This window comes from Coturnix japonica, chromosome 7 (genome assembly GCF_001577835.2).
Source record: "Coturnix japonica isolate 7356 chromosome 7, Coturnix japonica 2.1, whole genome shotgun sequence".
Classification (NCBI taxonomy): domain Eukaryota; kingdom Metazoa; phylum Chordata; class Aves; order Galliformes; family Phasianidae; genus Coturnix; species Coturnix japonica.
In genome coordinates this window covers 5,871,996-5,889,447 of record NC_029522.1, presented here as the reverse complement: position 1 = coordinate 5,889,447, position 17,452 = coordinate 5,871,996, and the positions used below count along the sequence as shown (strand labels likewise).

The following is a 17,452-nucleotide window of genomic DNA, read 5'->3' as shown; positions in this document are numbered from 1 at the left end:
GCTGGGCATAAATGATAACGCGAATGTGGAAAGACAGAAAAGCGGAGCGGGCGCAGAAAGGCGGCGGGGTGGAGAGATGGGGAGCGGCGGGAGGAGATGAGGAGAGAGGGAGGGGGTCCTGAGCATCCCTCTCCGCCCCCCAGATCTCGCCGAAACCAGCCCCGCCCAGTAAAGAAAAGAGAAAAAAAATGAAGGGAGGGGGCCGGCGGGGCGGGCCGAGGGCTTTTCCCGGCCGCCCCCCGTCCCTCCCCTTTACCTGCGGGCCCAGGGGGGGTGGCGGAGGCGGCGTGTGCCCGATGTCCCCCCCTGCCCGCCGCCGGCCCGGTGGCTCCCTGCCATTGGCTCGGCGCAGCGGACCGGCACGGCCGCCCGCTATAACAGCGCTATGCCCGCCGCGGGCGGCGGCTCACACGGCGCCGGCGAAGCCGCGGCGATGCTGCCGCTCCTCCTCCTCCTCCTCGTCCTCCCTCGCCGCCTCCTCCTCCCCCGCCAGCCGCCGCCGTGCCGGCTGTAAGCCGCGGGGCCGCGCATGCCGCGGGGCTCCCGAGAGGGCCCCCATCGCCCGGGGAGCCCCGGCCCCATGGAGTGCTACTACATCGTCATCAGCTCGGCGCATCTCAGCAACGGGCACTTTCGCAACATCAAGGGAGTTTTCCGAGGCCCCCTCAGCAAGAACGGGGACAAAACTCTGGTAATGGCTTCTTCTCCCGCCTCCCCCGCCCCTCGCTCCCCTGTCCCTCTCGCAGCCGAGGCTCCGGCGAGGTGAAAACTGCTGCGTGTGCGTCGGCGCTGGTGCAGGGAGCCGGAGTCCTGACCGGGCGCTTTCGTTATTGTTATCGCTAGGTATATCTGTATGGGGTGTATGGTAGTGCCTGCCTGTGCCGGGGGTGGGGCGCAGCGCCTCTGTCTCTGTCCAGCACCTCCCACGCTGGGGTTCGCAGCGGCTCTGCGCTCCGGGCTTAGCGCGAGGGCTGGTTGGGAGCCCTGGGGGGGCAGCTGGGGATGGGCATCGTGGGGTGGGCATCACGGGTTGGGCAGGGCTCTGCGAGCTGCACGGGGGTCGGCAGTCTGAAGCCCCGGTGCAAGTGCTGAAGCTGTATCCGGGGATGCTGTCAGTGCGTATCTGGTGTTGGGGACAAGGTGCTGGTCACCAGGTGGTTTGCATTGCCCTGGGCACGAGGGATAGAGGGTGGTCCCACTCTGAAAGTGAAGAGAGGAGCAGGAACTTGTTTACTTGGGTAGGGGCTCTTTGGGTGCAAAGCTTCATTTGTTCGCTTGCTGCTTTGGAAGCTCTAGAAATTAGTGCTAGCTGGTTGGTTGCTGAGTTAATTAGAAAATGTAACTCCAGGTTTGGAAGGGATCGATCAGTTAACAGCACCTGGCTCGGTAACTTGGGAATGGCTTTGCAGCAGATCAGCCCTGTCACTGTGCGGACGCGCTGCGTTGCTGCCTTAGCATCTCTTGTCTTCTGCCTTGTGCTGAGTTGCTGTGCTGCTGCTCCCTGAACTTCAGCCAGCAAAGAGAGGCACCTCAACCCAGCGCGTGTCCTTCTGCCCACGTGAGCCTGGGCACCACCGCAGGCTGGGTGCTGCTCCCTGTTGTGCTGCAGGAAGTATCGGGGCTGCTGGGGCTCAGCCATGCTGCCGTCTCTCTTGTTCCCCAGCCCCTTCTGCAGGAGATGGAGCAGGGCTCGCTGCCTGTCTTCCCATTCCCTCGAATGCACGCCCTATATTGATGGGGAATTTACTGAAGTGCTTAACATTTGCTGGAGTTGGCAAGCTTGCAATTTCTTCCTAAATAAAGAGATTAAAACAAGGCTGAGCCAAGTCATAAAAATAGTAACTACTACGAGAGAATCCGAGGCAGATTTTTGGATGGTTTCAAGTGTAAAGTTCCTGCTTTCACGTTGTAAATCTTACAGTAATTTTATGTGCTGTGGCTTCTGCCTATTTTTCTATGAGGAAATACATTCTTGGAATTTTAAACAAATATTTGTAGCATCCATGAGATGGCAATGTGTGTGTAATATCTCACTGTCACAGCTGCCAACCCAAGACCTACTGTAGCAATGCTCAGAACACTTTAAATAATTGCATGAAGCATCGCCTTTTCTCTGCAGAACAATTTCAGTCACGATACGTTTGGCAGGCTGAGACTGCTCTGGTGTAACTTTAGGACTGCACATCATCTTGCACGTCATGATTGATCCTGTTTCAACCGTGTTTTCTTTATTCTTTTTATGTATATTTGAAAATTTTCCTTGATATAAAAAGAGTTGGGGTTTCTATTGTTGGTGAAAACAATAGTTACCAAAATATGTTTGAGGAGACTCATCTTAAACTTCATACAAACATACTGCATAGGCTTTGAAATGCTCCAGAAAGAAATCTAACTCAACCTTGCTTTTTAGTGAGACAGAATAGATGCACATTGAGGAAAAAGAACTGCACTGGTTATGGCTTGGTCATCAGGGTCCTTTGAGAGCTTCTGCTATAGGCAGGGAGCGGTATGACTGATAGTTTTCACTGGGTTAGAAAGGGAGAGTTCTTGATGTCTGCTCCCTTAGCAGCGTAGCAAAGCCCCTCACTGTGAAATGAATGGAATACATGCAGACATGGAGATTTATTTGCGTTTGGGTGAGTTCTGATATCAGGTAGGTACACATAGTACCAAGGTGCAGCAAGGCATGGTTAGGTAGCTCAAACGGACAGTTTTGAGGCACTGAAGTAGGTCTCAGACAGCCTCTACTGGAAAATAAAATGTTAGGTAATTTTGGAGGATTAGGGGCTTTTAACGCTGATAGGCTTTCAGCCTTACAAAGGTGAAGGTCTTTACTAATACAGAGTAGAATACACCTTTACCTTTACACCTAATGGGAACACCTGCTTTCTTAACATGCTATTGGTGTCTTCTGTCCTAGAAAAAGCCTAGGAAAACCAGCGATGCTCAAGTCTGAAAGGCAGAAGTATTTTGGAGCAGCTCTGACTGAGGCACATTTTCACATTGTGCTTTCAAGTATTTGGTCTGTGTTCATCTGTGCTCCTCACCCATGTTTTCTGAAAGCCCCTGCTCTCTAATAAGCTGAGGAGAACCTGAAAACAGCCTTTGCTCATGCACCGTAGAATTGCCTCGTGCAGAACTTGGCACATTTATTAACTTTGCTCCTTTTAAGGAGCTCTAACTCCATCCAACACAAGAAAGTAAGACTGTGTGCTCTGCTGAGGTTTATAGAAAGTAGCGCTTGTCTCAGTCAATTGATGAAGCTGGCTTTTTGGTAGTTTACTTCTTCTCCCTCCCACCCCCCACTATTGCACTTAAGTGCTTAACAGTGCATGTGCTTTTGTATCGCCAAAACCTCCTGGCAAGACTGAATCCAGATTCTGTCTTTACATGTTTAATGTTAGTCTGTCTGCATAACTAGATCTCATGAGGTTTTGGGGGAGGAAAGTCCTTTGGGTTTTTGCCTGTTGTCCTGCTCTGGAGGGGTCTGGGATTAATCTGGAACTGTTCCTTTCTGTCCAACTCTCTAAAAGAGGACATGAGAAATAGTTTTTCCTATGCATTTGTCCCTGCAGGTGGTTCTTACCTGGTTGTCCTTTGATAGCGTTCTGTTTCATGCATTTAATTTAAAGCTTTAAAAGGTCTTGGTTCAAAGCTCCCATAATGTAATGGGGAGAAAGAGGTAGGAGGCCCTGCTCACCAGCCAGGGAACACGAAGCACAAAGCTTTGTGCTTTCTGCTTTGGTTGGAAAAGCAACAACAAAGAAGTGAACCTCTACACAGATGTCCCATTAATGACTATGAGATCTCCTTGTCCCTGTGCTGGCCAAGGGTTCAAGAAGCAGCAAACATCCTGCTGCTAAGCCTTGGGGAGGTGGGAAACGTGGAGTAGGTCATCCTTATTTTTCCCAATGGAGAGGATCAGATAGCTCCTTTTGGATAAAAAGGGGGAAATTGCAGTGCTTCTATTGCCTTATTCACAAGCAGGTCATTTTAATCCATACTGCCTAATGAGTATGGATAGGTGAGACGGGGTTATATGGGAGATGGAAGCAAGAGAAATAAGAGGTGGAAGTAAGAATTAGAAGATGGGAAAGACCCCAGTTCTGTCAGTCAAGACAAGGAAGCATGGACAGAAGAGAAATGCATGAGAAGGAATGAAGAAAAGTGTGTAATCTGAGGAAAATAGGTTATCCTGTAAATCACTTCCATTAATTGAGGAAAAACTGCTTGTGAATGAGCTGTGAGTGAGATGATGGGAAAGAATGAAGGAGTATGTATCTAGCGTGGTTCTGACTATCTGATGGTACAGCTTTGTAGTGTGAGCACTCTGTAATGGGCCTAAAGAACTGCTCAGTGTGTCAAGAGCACGCTAACTCAATTATAATCCATTGCCCCTTACTGGGAAAATAAATAGGAATTATGAATTGATGTGAAGGAGGCTCAGCACATCTGGAAGAATAACATCTAAACTCATAAATTTCTTTAGAAAATGTGGGAGTTTTATTAAAAGGAATTGGTGGTATCTGGGCTCTTGAATAAGGCTTTATTTTCTCCCGTGGCAGTTCCTGCTGTCTGAAGCATTCTTCAAATAGGTGTAATCTCATAATGATAGCTAATCTGCTGCTGAAGTACTTGATGTAATTTCAGCCCTTTAGAAAAGATGTTGGTTTTGTTGGTGTGCATGAACAGGTCGCTGCCTGTCCTTTGTGTTGCAGGCAATTTTAAAACCAGAAACTGAGAACTTATGATGGGGGTCAGGAAAACATAGTAAAGGTAATGTTCTGGTGCTACTTCTGTGCTTTTGTGTGATAATGCTTATTTCTTGGCATTTCAGTCAATGAATGTGGGCCTGATTGGCCATTTATTGTCAGGGTTCTTACTCGGTGACTTTGAAGCTTTTCCCTACTTCTCTTAGTGAAAGCAGTTAGATATGCTTCTATATATGCATCTCTTCCTTTTTGTCTAAGGATCTCCTAAAATTTTCATGTTCTTAGTACATGTTTCTGCATGTCATGTGTTACAGAGGTCAGATGGCACTAGTCTTCCTTTGTAATACATCTTCCTTTCTGAAATGCTGTTTGACACTTGATAATCTCAAAAAGTATTGACACTCGCGTGAAAGAATCACTGGAGTTACGACCACAGATCTCTAAAATCCTTACAGTGCCTTTCAGAATATAAACCAAACACAGCATGAAACTGTGCTAGTCGTGTGTGTAAGTTGGGGCTGGTCCGCAGAGACAGTGACACTTAATTTCGTCTTCTGAATAATGGGACTTGTCTGGAGACTGAGTACCTGCTATTTCACCTCTAGGTATTCCCTTCGTGCTGTTTCATCAAGTTTTATTGGGATAGAGAACTGGCTGTGGAAGGCCTGTTCACATTTAATGGGACAAATTGTGATGGAACTGTTGGATGGTGTTGGACGGTGTTGGACGTCCATTTACACCATTACCAACATCTACCTCATGTTTATGGAACTAAGTTGCTTTGAATATGTAACGTGTGTGTGTGTGTGTGTGTGTGTTTGAGTTCTGGGCCTTATTTACAGTTTTATAAGAACTGTATTGGGATATTGATTACGCATGTGTATTTTGAAAATGCCATCTGTTGTTCAGGCTGTCTGTTGTCTTTATTTCTTTTCCATTTTGTAGAATATAGTTGTATTTCCAGATAAACTAAAGTAATTGTGTTGTGATGGACATGGAAATCTATTTTATGAGTAGATACATGGAATATATATGTGAAGAGAGAGATTCTGTGCTACTAACAATAAGTATCTTAGGATCTTATGTACCAAGACAGCTGCTGCACGTTGGGAAGTTGCTGTCTGGCACCTCACTCAAGTGATCCTTAATTGCAGGCTTTCACCCCCATTGTCTGAAAGGACCCATTGGGGCATTTTGAGCTGAACTCCATGTAGTTCTTTAGTTGCATACCGTAGTTGTGAGCAATCAGTGTTAACGTATGCAGCATGCATCAATGGGCTTGTAGCATCGGTGCTGCAAGCTCACTTGGGGTGGCACACGTGAACCTGGAGTTGTGTGGCAAAGCAACTTGCAGAAAGTCAAGCCATGTATTGAGATTTGGAGTGGGAAATGAATGTCACCTGTTACTTTTACATCTTGTGTCCCGTGGTGCTCTCTGTGTCTTTGCCATTTCCTGTGCTTGTGAGCTGATTGTTGGATGTGAAAATGTTCAAACTTTTTCTGTGAAAGCAGCTAAAGCTCATTAAAATTTTTAAACAACAACAACAAAATCTACTTAATTTGAATAGTTAATCTAGTGCCATTTAAATAATGATTGAGAAGCAGCCACTGAGAAAACAATGGAACTATTTAATAGCATGGAATTAACAGTGAAATTGTATCTTTATTCTACTTCTTGCATTAATTCATGTGAATGCAAGTGACTCCTTGCATTGTATAAGGCTGTAGGTAAGGGCACTGATTCAGAGTATTTTCAGTAGGATTGGTTCTCAGCTGTGTGAACAGGAGGTTATTGGAACCTCACGAGCCTCGTGCAGTGAAAATAAAATACTCCTGCTATTCTTGTTTTATCTTATGGCTCTCAAAGCTGACGTTGGTTTATATGAACAGAATTCAAATCCAGCTGTAAATGAAAGTGCTCACCTGCAGTGGATCCTCTTAGCTCAACACATTCTGTTTCATTTTGGAAGTTCAGCGTGTGTTTGGCACTTTCATCTACATCAGGCGCCATAGGAACGCATGGTCTGGTCCAGAGAATAGTAGGAGCTGGATTCTGATGTGCAGTAGCTTTAAACTGGGACAGTGTCTGATTCAAGTGGGGTTACGACTGAGCTTTTGTACTGTAAAAGCTTATTAAATGCATGGTAAACTTCAAACACATCGGTATTCTGTTGGATGTAATTAGGCTATTACCATGGTTAAATTAGTACACTTGTTCAGGTTGTTTTTTTTCTCCAGATCAAGGCCTTAAAGCGTAAGGAGAGCCTTTGCCTTGAATATTTTCAGATGCAAATATCCGTAGCAATCTTGTAGCTCGGAGATACTGAACATTAATTTTAACACACTACTCGAATACGCTAACTAGAAAACAGCAAGTTTGTTTCTAGATATTCAAAATCAGTAGTATTTCTGGTTTCATTAGGCTTCTGAAACACTGCTACTGAGCCTTCCCTTCGTGCAGGTTGAGTTCTGGAAGCCTCACCTCTCTCACTGGCCATGGGAAGGGTCTGCCCCCTGCCTCCTGGTAGTCGGGATTCACTGCTGGTAAAACTGCTCAGCAGTGAGGAGCAGATCTGGTGGGTCCTGAGATGAAGAGTGGTCAGAGCTTAGCACAGTGGGTTTTCAAGCAGGGCTTTTGACCAAGTTCGCTGTAAGGTCTCGGATGCCCCTGACTGGTGGCAATGAAAATACTTTCTTTTTCTGCCTGCACTTAGACGTGCCAGGAGAACAATTAGTTCCTACAGAAAGCAAAGGGAATGGATAGATGCATCCTGGGATACAGGAATGGGCTAGATAATCCCACAAAATCAGCCTGTGGTATTTTCTATTATTTAATATCTTAACACAGTTTATGATGATGATGGCCTTATTTATTCCATGTATTTTTATTTTATTTATTTATTTTTTACTCTGGTGGCCAGGGAAACTGAGCTGATTTTCTTTTTCACTTGTGAAGCAAGTGTGAACATGGTAGAAATCATGAGCCTTCCTAGTTTAGCTGTGTTTGGCCTATCAGTATAAACAAGCACTAATCAGACCCTTTTATTTTGCCACGTGTGTTTGGAGAGAGAACAAATGCTCTTCCTCTGGCACTGGAGAGAGACTGTTCAGGATGAGCTGGAGCTGATGTTGTTTAAAAAATGCAAAAAGTGAACAAAAACAACATTTACTCACAAGGAGACACAACGCATGTCATGTTTAACCTTGTTTTTCCAAGAGAGATAGGAGGCTGCCTGAAGGCCGCGGGGAGCTTGAATTGTAAACTCCTACAGAAATTAATTTATTATGTTACAATGTGTTTGCAATTCCCCTCCCCTGAGGACTGGCAGGGGCACAGGCTGGGCAGAGGGTTTCTTTTGCCCTTGGCACAGAATGCTTTTTCTGTGCATCCAAGCTGTTTGTGGATATGAATTTCTGTGCAGCCCTGGTTCTTTAGTAGTTCAGAGAGCACATTTCCAAATATTTTCAGTATGGAAATGCAGGTTCCAACCTGTGGTAGCTGTGCAGATAGCCTTGTAAGAAAAGAAATGCAATTCCTTCCCTGTTGCACTAAAAGCAAATGCCTAAGTAAGACTTGGGGAGTGAACCTGGCTTTCTGGCCTTGAAAAAGGCCTTTGAAAATAAGTTAGATTTAGGTGAGGAACCAAGAGAGATTTTTTTAGTCTCTCATCAGTATTCTCTAGTTGCACAGAAGATTTAGGAACATCATTTGAACCGGTCAGGCTTTTTGTCTGACTGTTCTATTTGCATTTCTTGAAGATGAATTTTCTTGTCATTGTGGTAATTTTAGACTCTCCTTTCCCCAAATAGCAAGCGATCAGGCTGTTCCTGCTGGGGTCAGGCCCAGCTCCAGTATTCAAGTTGCTGCCTTTCTCCCATCTAGATCATAGCCACTTTCTGTAGGTTGGTGTGTCTTGGCCAGGTTTTCCTATTTACAACTTTTTATTGCAAGACCTCTTGTGGAATCTGCCTTTTCACCAGCTATAGAGAACTTCCCTGAAATAGGAGAACTGCTGTCTTTCCAACTTACCGATAATGTCCTTATACAGAAAAATGAATCCACGTGTCTTTTTCTACAGGTTCTTTTACTCTGTATTGGTTTCCATAAAGTTTGAGTAAATAGACTTACAAATTGATTTACATGGCAGAATGTAATTATTCTTTTAGGTTTGCTGTTCAAATAGCTGTAATTTCTAAGTATTTAATTTCAGCTGAAAGTGTTTCTAGCAGGAGACCACAATACCCATTAGCAAATAGCTTATCAATTGGTGCTTAGTGATGTGGGTTTTCATAAAACATCTGGCATTAAAACTTTGGGGACAATCCTGACTATGTGGCATTTTGATCTAAACACTGGTTTGGCGAAGCTGTCGATAAAGGCGACCTGAAACTCTAAAGCAAACAGCTTGAGAATAATATCAAACAGGTATGCAAAGGAATCGGAAATGCCCAATACAGAGAAAATAAGAAATTACTAAATAGTAGCCAACAATTACAATAATTGATGGGATTGATTCAGTGATGGAGCATAGCTCAGTGGCAGAGTTTTGCTTCTCACTTCTTGCATATTCATTGTGCTGGTGGTATTAGTGTCTACTTTGTTCATTGAGGAACTGGAGAGATTCAGAGTAGTTTTGGTAAGGCAGATACCCAGAGTTGTGAGTGGGAGGCAGTTGGGCCCATGTGGGAGTGTGAGAAACTGTTATCAAGTACAGGGGAAGATAATAAATTACTTTGAGGGTGGTCAGGCTGTGGAGAGGCTGACAGGTCTCCATCCTTGGAGATGCTCAGAACTTGACTAAGCAGCATTAATCTGCACAGCAGTGTTTAAAGAAAGTCACAAGACTGAATGTCCCGTCCAACCTCACTCATGTCACAATTCTGAGTTCAATCTGTAGGAGAGTGCCTTTTAATTTATTATGCCACAAGGAGGGTCTTTGGGGAGCAACGCATGTCACTGTCATATTCTGCTCATAGCTTTTTGGGATTACTCTCTTCTGCCCTCATTCCAGTTGATGTGTAGCTGACAGAAGCTGCATCACCATCAGCTTTCTCTGGGGATCTCCTAAACCATCAGAGATGCAAAACGCAGTGCTTCTTGTAGCTCCAAGAAATAAATCAAGTGCCACTGTTGAATCTACTGATGGCTTCTTTTCAGGCATTCCCGAGCTGAGTCATGCAATTCATAGCCAGTGACCCAATTTATAATTAAGAAAGATGATGGACTCGGAACTCTTCCAAACTAATTCATATTTAATTCCCCCCACCTCCTGTAAATCATCTGAGTTACCAGCAGTATTTTATTGATTACACTTTTTCATATTAAAAAGTGCTGGCGGGTATACTCTTAATTTTGGAAAGGCTTTTAAAAGGCACTCGAGAGGACTATTGATAAAGAAGTGATTTGTTTTTGGTAGAGCATTACCATGCAGAGGCAAGATAGATCAAACTGAGCATTTCCTAAAGAGGTGGTATGCTGATTGTCTGGCATTGACAGAGATGAAGAAATCCAGTATTATTTAATCATCATCATGGGCAGATGCCTTCTCTGTATTGGCAAAGAAATATGGGAAGCAGTGGTCTGTCCTGATCCTCATGTTTTCTCAACTGTGCAACAGAGAGGAAAGGTTTTTATGTGCTTTTGAAGCAAGAAGCACAGAGAGCTTCCAAGGTCTACACTCCGTTTATCTGTTGATCTTGCTCTCCTAAATGTAGGTCAGTCTGCCGCACAGGTACGGCTATCTAGGAAAGCATTAGGAATGCTCCTGTGCCAATCCTCTTGCTCAGTGTCTAGTAGTTGGGTGCAGAGGTGCAAGTCTGATGTACATAGCCATGTTTTTTCTCTTTACTGCAGGAGATATAGAATACAGCAGAGGAAAAAAAAGAGGAGAAAAAAAAAAAGAAACAGGCAAAAAAACTCGGGCAAGCTTTTTCTTCATCAATACACAGAGCTTTCATACTGTGGGATGGATAGTGTTAGGTTTCCTCTTCTCTCTATTTTGTAAGAAGGGATTGTTTTAGACGAATAGATAATCCCATCAAATGAATTGGAGGCCGAGTAGAAGACCAGCTTTGGGGAAGTCCCTGTAGAGCAAGTCTGTCTACGTGAAGACTCTGTGTACTTCCCAACTTCCATCACAAATAGCTTGGAAGCTTTTTGTTCACGGTGGATCAAGTAGTGGCTAAAGCTACACCACAGTGAAGTTAAGAGTTGCATGTTTGATTTATATTGAAATTGATTAGTAAAGTAACTGTAGCCATGTATAATTGCCTTCTGAAATGATCTATCAGAAGTTTGATGCATAGTGAATGTGAAAACTACAATACGGAAGAAATCATCAAATGGCTCAAATTCAGTGTCTCTTTGAAGACTACAGGGAGGACAGAGGAATTACACTTGTACTTTACACCTGCCAAATTGAATTACTGCTACAAATCTGTATAACTGCAATTCAGAGACCATGATTTATTCTCAGAGTTAGGTAATTAAGAGCACAGATAGATTTGAAGCTTCAGATCAGTTTCTTAGAAAGAATCCTTCCCATGAATATGACCCTTGCAGAAATAAGTGTTTTCATCTCATCTATTTTAAGAATTTTGAATCAGAATGTAGAATGACTCATCCATTATTTCTCCATCTCTTCATCAGCTAGACACACAAGAAATCGTTCCTCTGATTGTTTCCCTGCAAATGTGAAATCTTTACAGTTTCTTCTCTTTTCAGTGGGCAGCCATAAATCCAATTAACATTAATGAGGCTCACATGTGTGCACTGAGAGGAAAAAATGGACCTTTTGTCTCTTAAAGTATGTGTTTAACTCGAGGGAAAAAAATGAAGAAAAAGCTTTTGGCGAATTGCAGGTTACAAAGTCAGTAGCTTTTATCTCATTTTCACAGTTGCTAACGCATTTGCCTAGTTCTCTCTCCCTTTTCAAGGGTCCTTGTATGTGCTATAAATGCATGATGAGTACTGCTGTCAGTGAAGTGTAGAGCACTGTATTACCTCTACTTTTAAGCTTAATTACTAATAGGCCCCATTTTCCACAAAATGTCAGGTTTGCAATAGGGTTAATATAACTACTTCTGTTTCACAATGTAATTCAGTGAAAAAATGATAAGTAACACATATGAATATGGCAGCCACCTATGAATTAAAAATACTTAGTGTCTTACTTCAAAGGCCCTCCCGTCTTCCGTCAAAACTGTCAGTCTTGTGTCACCAGATGTTCACGTGTATTATTGTGTATTATTCAGTGATATTTCCTGTTTGCTTTTGGGGAATTGCAGAGCGGATTTGACTTCCTGATGACACGGGAGAAATTATGATGGAGCCCAGGGCTGTGTTAGCACCAGGATGGGGTTCTAGTAAATGAAACACGGGCCTCTAGGATAGCATCTGCTGTTGCTGGCAAATCAGTCTCTCTTACGGCAATTTTGCATTATTTATTGCTAGATACACCCATGTTTGATTACTGGGACTGGGAATGAACATAGAAATTCTGGAGGAAACACCTCTCTAAACATGGCAGTGGGGAAGCTTGGGTGGGCAGGAAGCTCGCAGCGGTCACCTGCCAACCAAACCTGTCACATGTGCCCAGTGCATCTCCTCACTCACAGCTGACATAAAAACACCCCAAGGAGCTCACTGCAGTATAAATACACCAAAACCATATGGTCCATCAGAGTTGTAATATCACTTCAGAGGTTTAGAAATAGCGTTTTTATTAGCTGTAATCACTTCAACATTTTATTCCAAGCAAATAGCCCTAAGTACTCAATGTAGTTGTTTTGCCACGCAAATCTGTTCTGCAGTTTGGTTGAGAATAGAAAACATCCTAATTCCAAGGAAAAATGTTGTGGAAGGACTTCGGGTCAACCTGTGTGTTAGGAGATGTCTGACAAGGTCATGACTACCCTCTGGGAGGAAAAGATGAGCACTGCGCTGTGTGAGAAGGTCTGGTGTGTGTGTCTATGTGGGATGCTTCATAACTGCCGTTACATTTTCTGTAGTTAAAAATAAAAGAAGAAATCCAAACTCCTAATATGCTTACTATTTTTGCTGCTCCTTTCTCCCATTTATGTGTAGCTAAGCCAATTTTGTGCTAATTGCCCTCCCTCCGTGATGGTTGCATCCTCGAGATATTTGTAAACTGTAAGAATTGGCATTACTTGCATCTTTGCAGGCTTGGAACATTCTAGCTGTTACCTTCTTTCTTCATACATCAGTACCTCCAGTCTTGATTATACCGAGGCTTGCTTTATTTTTCTTTTGTTTTAGCTGACTCCAGCATTACAATATGAATCTATCAAAACAGTTCTCAGTAGCCCAGAAGCGGAAACTATAAGAATACTCTGGATGTTGCTATAACGGTCCCTTGATGTACAGATACCTGGGTGTGGATCACATGGTCTGCAGTTATAGTGACGTACTTATTCTATACATAGTCTCATTAAGATCACTGGGTCTGCTCACTTGATCCTATTTTTATGCCATCCCTATTTCTCTCCTCTACTCATTAAGTACCTTGCTGCTAATGCAGCATTTGGCTATGGTACTGGTGTGGCTTTTTATTGTTGTCTTTTTTCTTAGTTGTGCTGCAAGCTCTCAATTGTTTTTGATATATCAAATCTAACTTTCCATTTCTCAGGAAGGTGTTTAAATAAAACTCCTGTAACACTTGTAACATAGATTTGTTTGTATTTTTGTAAGAAAAATGGGAACCTTGTCAAGACCTGACAAATTTATTTCTTCTCCGGTAATAACTGTTCAAAACTTACATTTGCATGTAAAGAATGCACGTGTCTGTATAAGTTCCTTTCCTTGTGGGAGAATTTTAATTAATATGAAGCATTTCTGCACAGAGGCAGAACTGTTTTATTTCTGACTTATTTAAATCTTATCCTCACCTCCATCCCTCTTTCCCTGCACTGTCTTTGGAAAATCAGTCTGTCTCTTTTTACCCTGGCCTTGCTCTGTGCAAGTGGAACCTTACCAGATGTTTCCATCTTGTCCCTGCTCTCCGAGCCCCATCCCGCTCCAGCTGACCCTCCTCATCTCCCTTTCTGTTTAATGAGATGACCTGAATCCATAGAAGTTTTTCTTGAAAGACAATAGTCAAATTTGCTTCTTTCACTGCAAATATTTGGCAGTGTTTGCTCTATCTTGAACTTGGACCTCATTGTTCATTCTGAAGCCGTTGTACAGTTTAGTTCTCTACGTTTTACTGTTCTAACCAGATTGTCTCTCATCGCTTGCTGTTTACCACGACTTGGGGTTCGTTCATCATTTTTCATAGAATTTTTAAAACAGCAGATTTATTGGAATGAAATTGAAGTTCACGGAAGAGAATTACTGGACTGGATAAATGGGAGGCTGCTTGTGTAGCAGGGCTGCATTGCTTTCACCTCCCACTTGAGTACTGAATTTAGCAATTATGAGAATGGAAGGAAAATGTCATTAAACTTTCAAATATCACACTGACAAGTTAATATGTGTGCTTAGGCACTTAAAAATAAAATAAAATGCTGGAGGCGCTGGGATTGTCTTCTTTGATGACAAAGCCATGGATTTCAGAAGTGGTTGAAGAACATAAAAGGATTAATGATTACTTTTGCTGGACGTCAACCCATATGTATATGCACATTTAAACTGCACGACTGCTTTTCTTTGCTGTGGTCACTGTCCCATGCTGCTGCTTTCTTTTTTCCTTGCCTCTTCTTTTCTTTGCTTTTTTTTCGTTTCTGTCTGTACCTCCATACTATTGCAGTTTTGTTTAATTATTTTTGGAGCTTTATTCCTTTTACCTCTGCAAGTTCTGAAAACTGAGTGCTGTCTTAGGAATAGATTAATTGTCAACCAGAAAACTTGGAGTTTAACTGTGAGCTTTTGTTTGGGTGTTTATTTTGGTTGAAAGCAAATAACTGTTTTTGGCTGCTTAGTAGGAATAAGGTCTCTTAATACAATTTTGATTACTTACCTCATTAATTTGTTAGATTTAGTATGGATTTAATAATATCATTGCAGCTGGCATTTAGTTGATTTGGAAAACAAGGAAGTTCTTTGTTTTTAGATTTGTCGGTGAGAGAACAGTACAAATCCTTTATGCTTCTCTGTTTCTCTGCTTATACTGCTGCACTTGTCTCGTGAGCACTTACAAGTGGGACAAATCCTCTCAAAGCCTGAGGAGACAGAACTCCATATTTTGTATTTCTGAATGAGCACATAGTTATTGCTAGCAGTGCTTTTCCTAACAACAGACTGGGGCAGTATGCTCAGTGTGGAGTGTGTGCACATGCAGCTGCATATACATATAAAAATGCATTGTAATGGCTGCTGTTCCATTCATAATATCAACCCTGTGGTGGTGGCTTTGTTTACTCAGATAGAACTAAGTAAGCAGGTGGTGGTCACATGAATGTAAAGGCATCTCTGCTGAAGTTTTCTTACAAACCATTTCTTGTACAAAAGGAGAAAAACATGATTTTTGAATGGGAGAGGTGGAAGTTTTGGGGTGGAGTGGGACTTGTCTGGTAGCAAGGAGGGAAATGTGGACGGTTTAAGTACCATTGCTAAACATGCTAAGGCATATCATGCTTTCATTAGCTGAAGGACAGCAACATGTGGAAAAATAGGCTTTTAAGAGAACTCTTCAACTCCAGGCATTTACTGAGTAGATCTCAAGGACCTGAGGCTGTGTGAAACTTGCTTGGGTACATAGTGAGCTACGTTGCAAATTGCTCCTTTTGCTGTACTTGTAAACTACACTAAGTCAAAAAGTCAAGTAGATATTAAAAAATCATAGCATCATTTGAGCTGGGAGGGTCCCTTAAAGGCCATCAAGTTCAACTCCCCTGCAACGAACAGGGATACCTACAGCTCCACGAGGGTGCTCAGAAGTCTGTCCACTTTGAACTTGGGTGTCTCTAAGCATGGAGCATCCATCATCTCTTGGGGCATCATGTTCCAGTGCTTTACCACTCTTACAGTAAAAAACTCCGTCCTTATATCCATTCTAAATCTAAAAAGCATATACTGAAATATTAATAGGGCTTAAATGTGTTTTCTGAAAGGCATACATGCATGTTTCAGAAAAGACTAAGAAACGTTTGACTCCGATATGTCAAACCTCACTGAGGAGTTTTTCTTCTTTTTTTTCTCTACCTCTCCCAGAAGAGTAGTCTCCCTAGATGCCCATAATAACCATATGCTTGGTAATTGTGGGCTCCCTCTGCATCCACATGGATGTGCTTGTTGATATGTAAATGGGAAATGGTCAGCTGTGAAATGCTGGGCACTCATATGAGCCATCCATCAACTTGGCACTCCAAGTATGTAGAAAAACTAAATGAACTGGAAAGCGGCTTTCTTTTTGTTTTTTTCCTAGGCCTGAAAAAGCAATGCTTTCAAATATTTAACTGTCAGAATCTTTCAAGGGAAACGTGAGGAGTTCTTATGCAGTACGGTTACCATCTTTAACATTGCAGCCCTTCCACTGACAAGAAAGACATCTCTTGATTATTTTATACTTAGATCCACTTACTACCTGGAAACGCAGCCTGTACTTAAATATGTTAATTGTTTAAAGGTGTCAGATACCACAAAAGAAATGTCTTCCTTTCCCAGTATTAACTGTGCTGAATAATAATTTAATAAGCTCAAATTGCTAGGCAGGGAGGAATCATAAGATTTTCTAACACACTGTATATCAGAGAATTCCTGAGTCTCTTTGTGTAAATGAGAAGTAGTTGTTTGGTTTTGGTTTCTGCTTACGTTGTGTACATTTTCCTTATTTAAACTATTTCAAATGTTACTTTTAATTGTTTTATTTCATAAGACTTGGTGTAGACTTGATTTATTTTGCAGCACCAGTGATCCCCATCCTCTTTCTGAGTCAAACTCTTTATCTCGTTCATGTTGGATGTTAATTACAACCTACTCAAAGTTATCACTAAGTGAAGCCTTGTAAAATAGGGTCCTATATTGTTGTTCCACTGGTTGAAATATCCTGTACGTGAGATAAATTGGGTCTTCTATTTTAACTGGGCAGTGGTGGCTGAATCAAATATTTCTGTTTATTGTAATATTAGTGTATAATATGCATGTGCTTTGGGGTAGTTTAAGTATCTTTAACCTGTTGATTAGCCTGAAGATTGCCTTAGTTTCTCTCCATTTCCACACAGCTTTCACTGTTCACAGTACTGAATGGAAACCAGGAAGAGGTACTTATGCTTCTTAAGGCAGTAAGTGGAGAACGTTTAAGTTAATCACGGGGAATGCAAGGATGATCACATTACCTTGACTTAGAAATGTTGCCACATGTTATCTGAGCATGCTTTTAGCCTGAGAAATACTGAGTGAATTGATTCAGCTTAGCTTTCTTTCTTTCTGCACTAAACTAATTTGAATCATCTTACTTTTCTTATGGTTACAGACAGGAATGAGAACAGCTGACAGATATCGCAGGAGTCAAGACTGCCTATAGTGCTGATATTGCTTAAGTTCCATAAACACAGTTTATGCCTGTGTTTATGTAGCATGCACCTACATTTTATTTCGTTTCATAGAGATGTTGTAGTTTTTAAGCCAGTTGCCATTCCTGCTTACTACACAGCAGTGCTGCGACACACAAACTGAGTCCTTGAGGGAAACTCCTCTACCCTCCATGAGTTGACCAAGAAATATAATCATTACCATCCAAACCAATGACTGGTTCTGAACGTGTGTGATATCTAAGGAATTG

The 17,452-nt window shown here is 42.4% G+C and overlaps 1 protein-coding gene across 1 annotated transcript in view; it reads left to right on the top strand.

Moving 5' to 3' along the window:
• The first annotated feature begins 262 nt into the window (after positions 1–262).
• Positions 263–17,452, top strand: part of ZNF804A (zinc finger protein 804A) — a 135,597-nt gene continuing 118,407 nt past the window's right edge. The window contains exon 1 of the mRNA XM_015868019.2: positions 263–691. Within this exon, the coding sequence (XP_015723505.1) occupies positions 530–691 (162 nt within the window). The 5' untranslated portion in view covers positions 263–529. The remainder of the gene's footprint in view (positions 692–17,452) is intronic.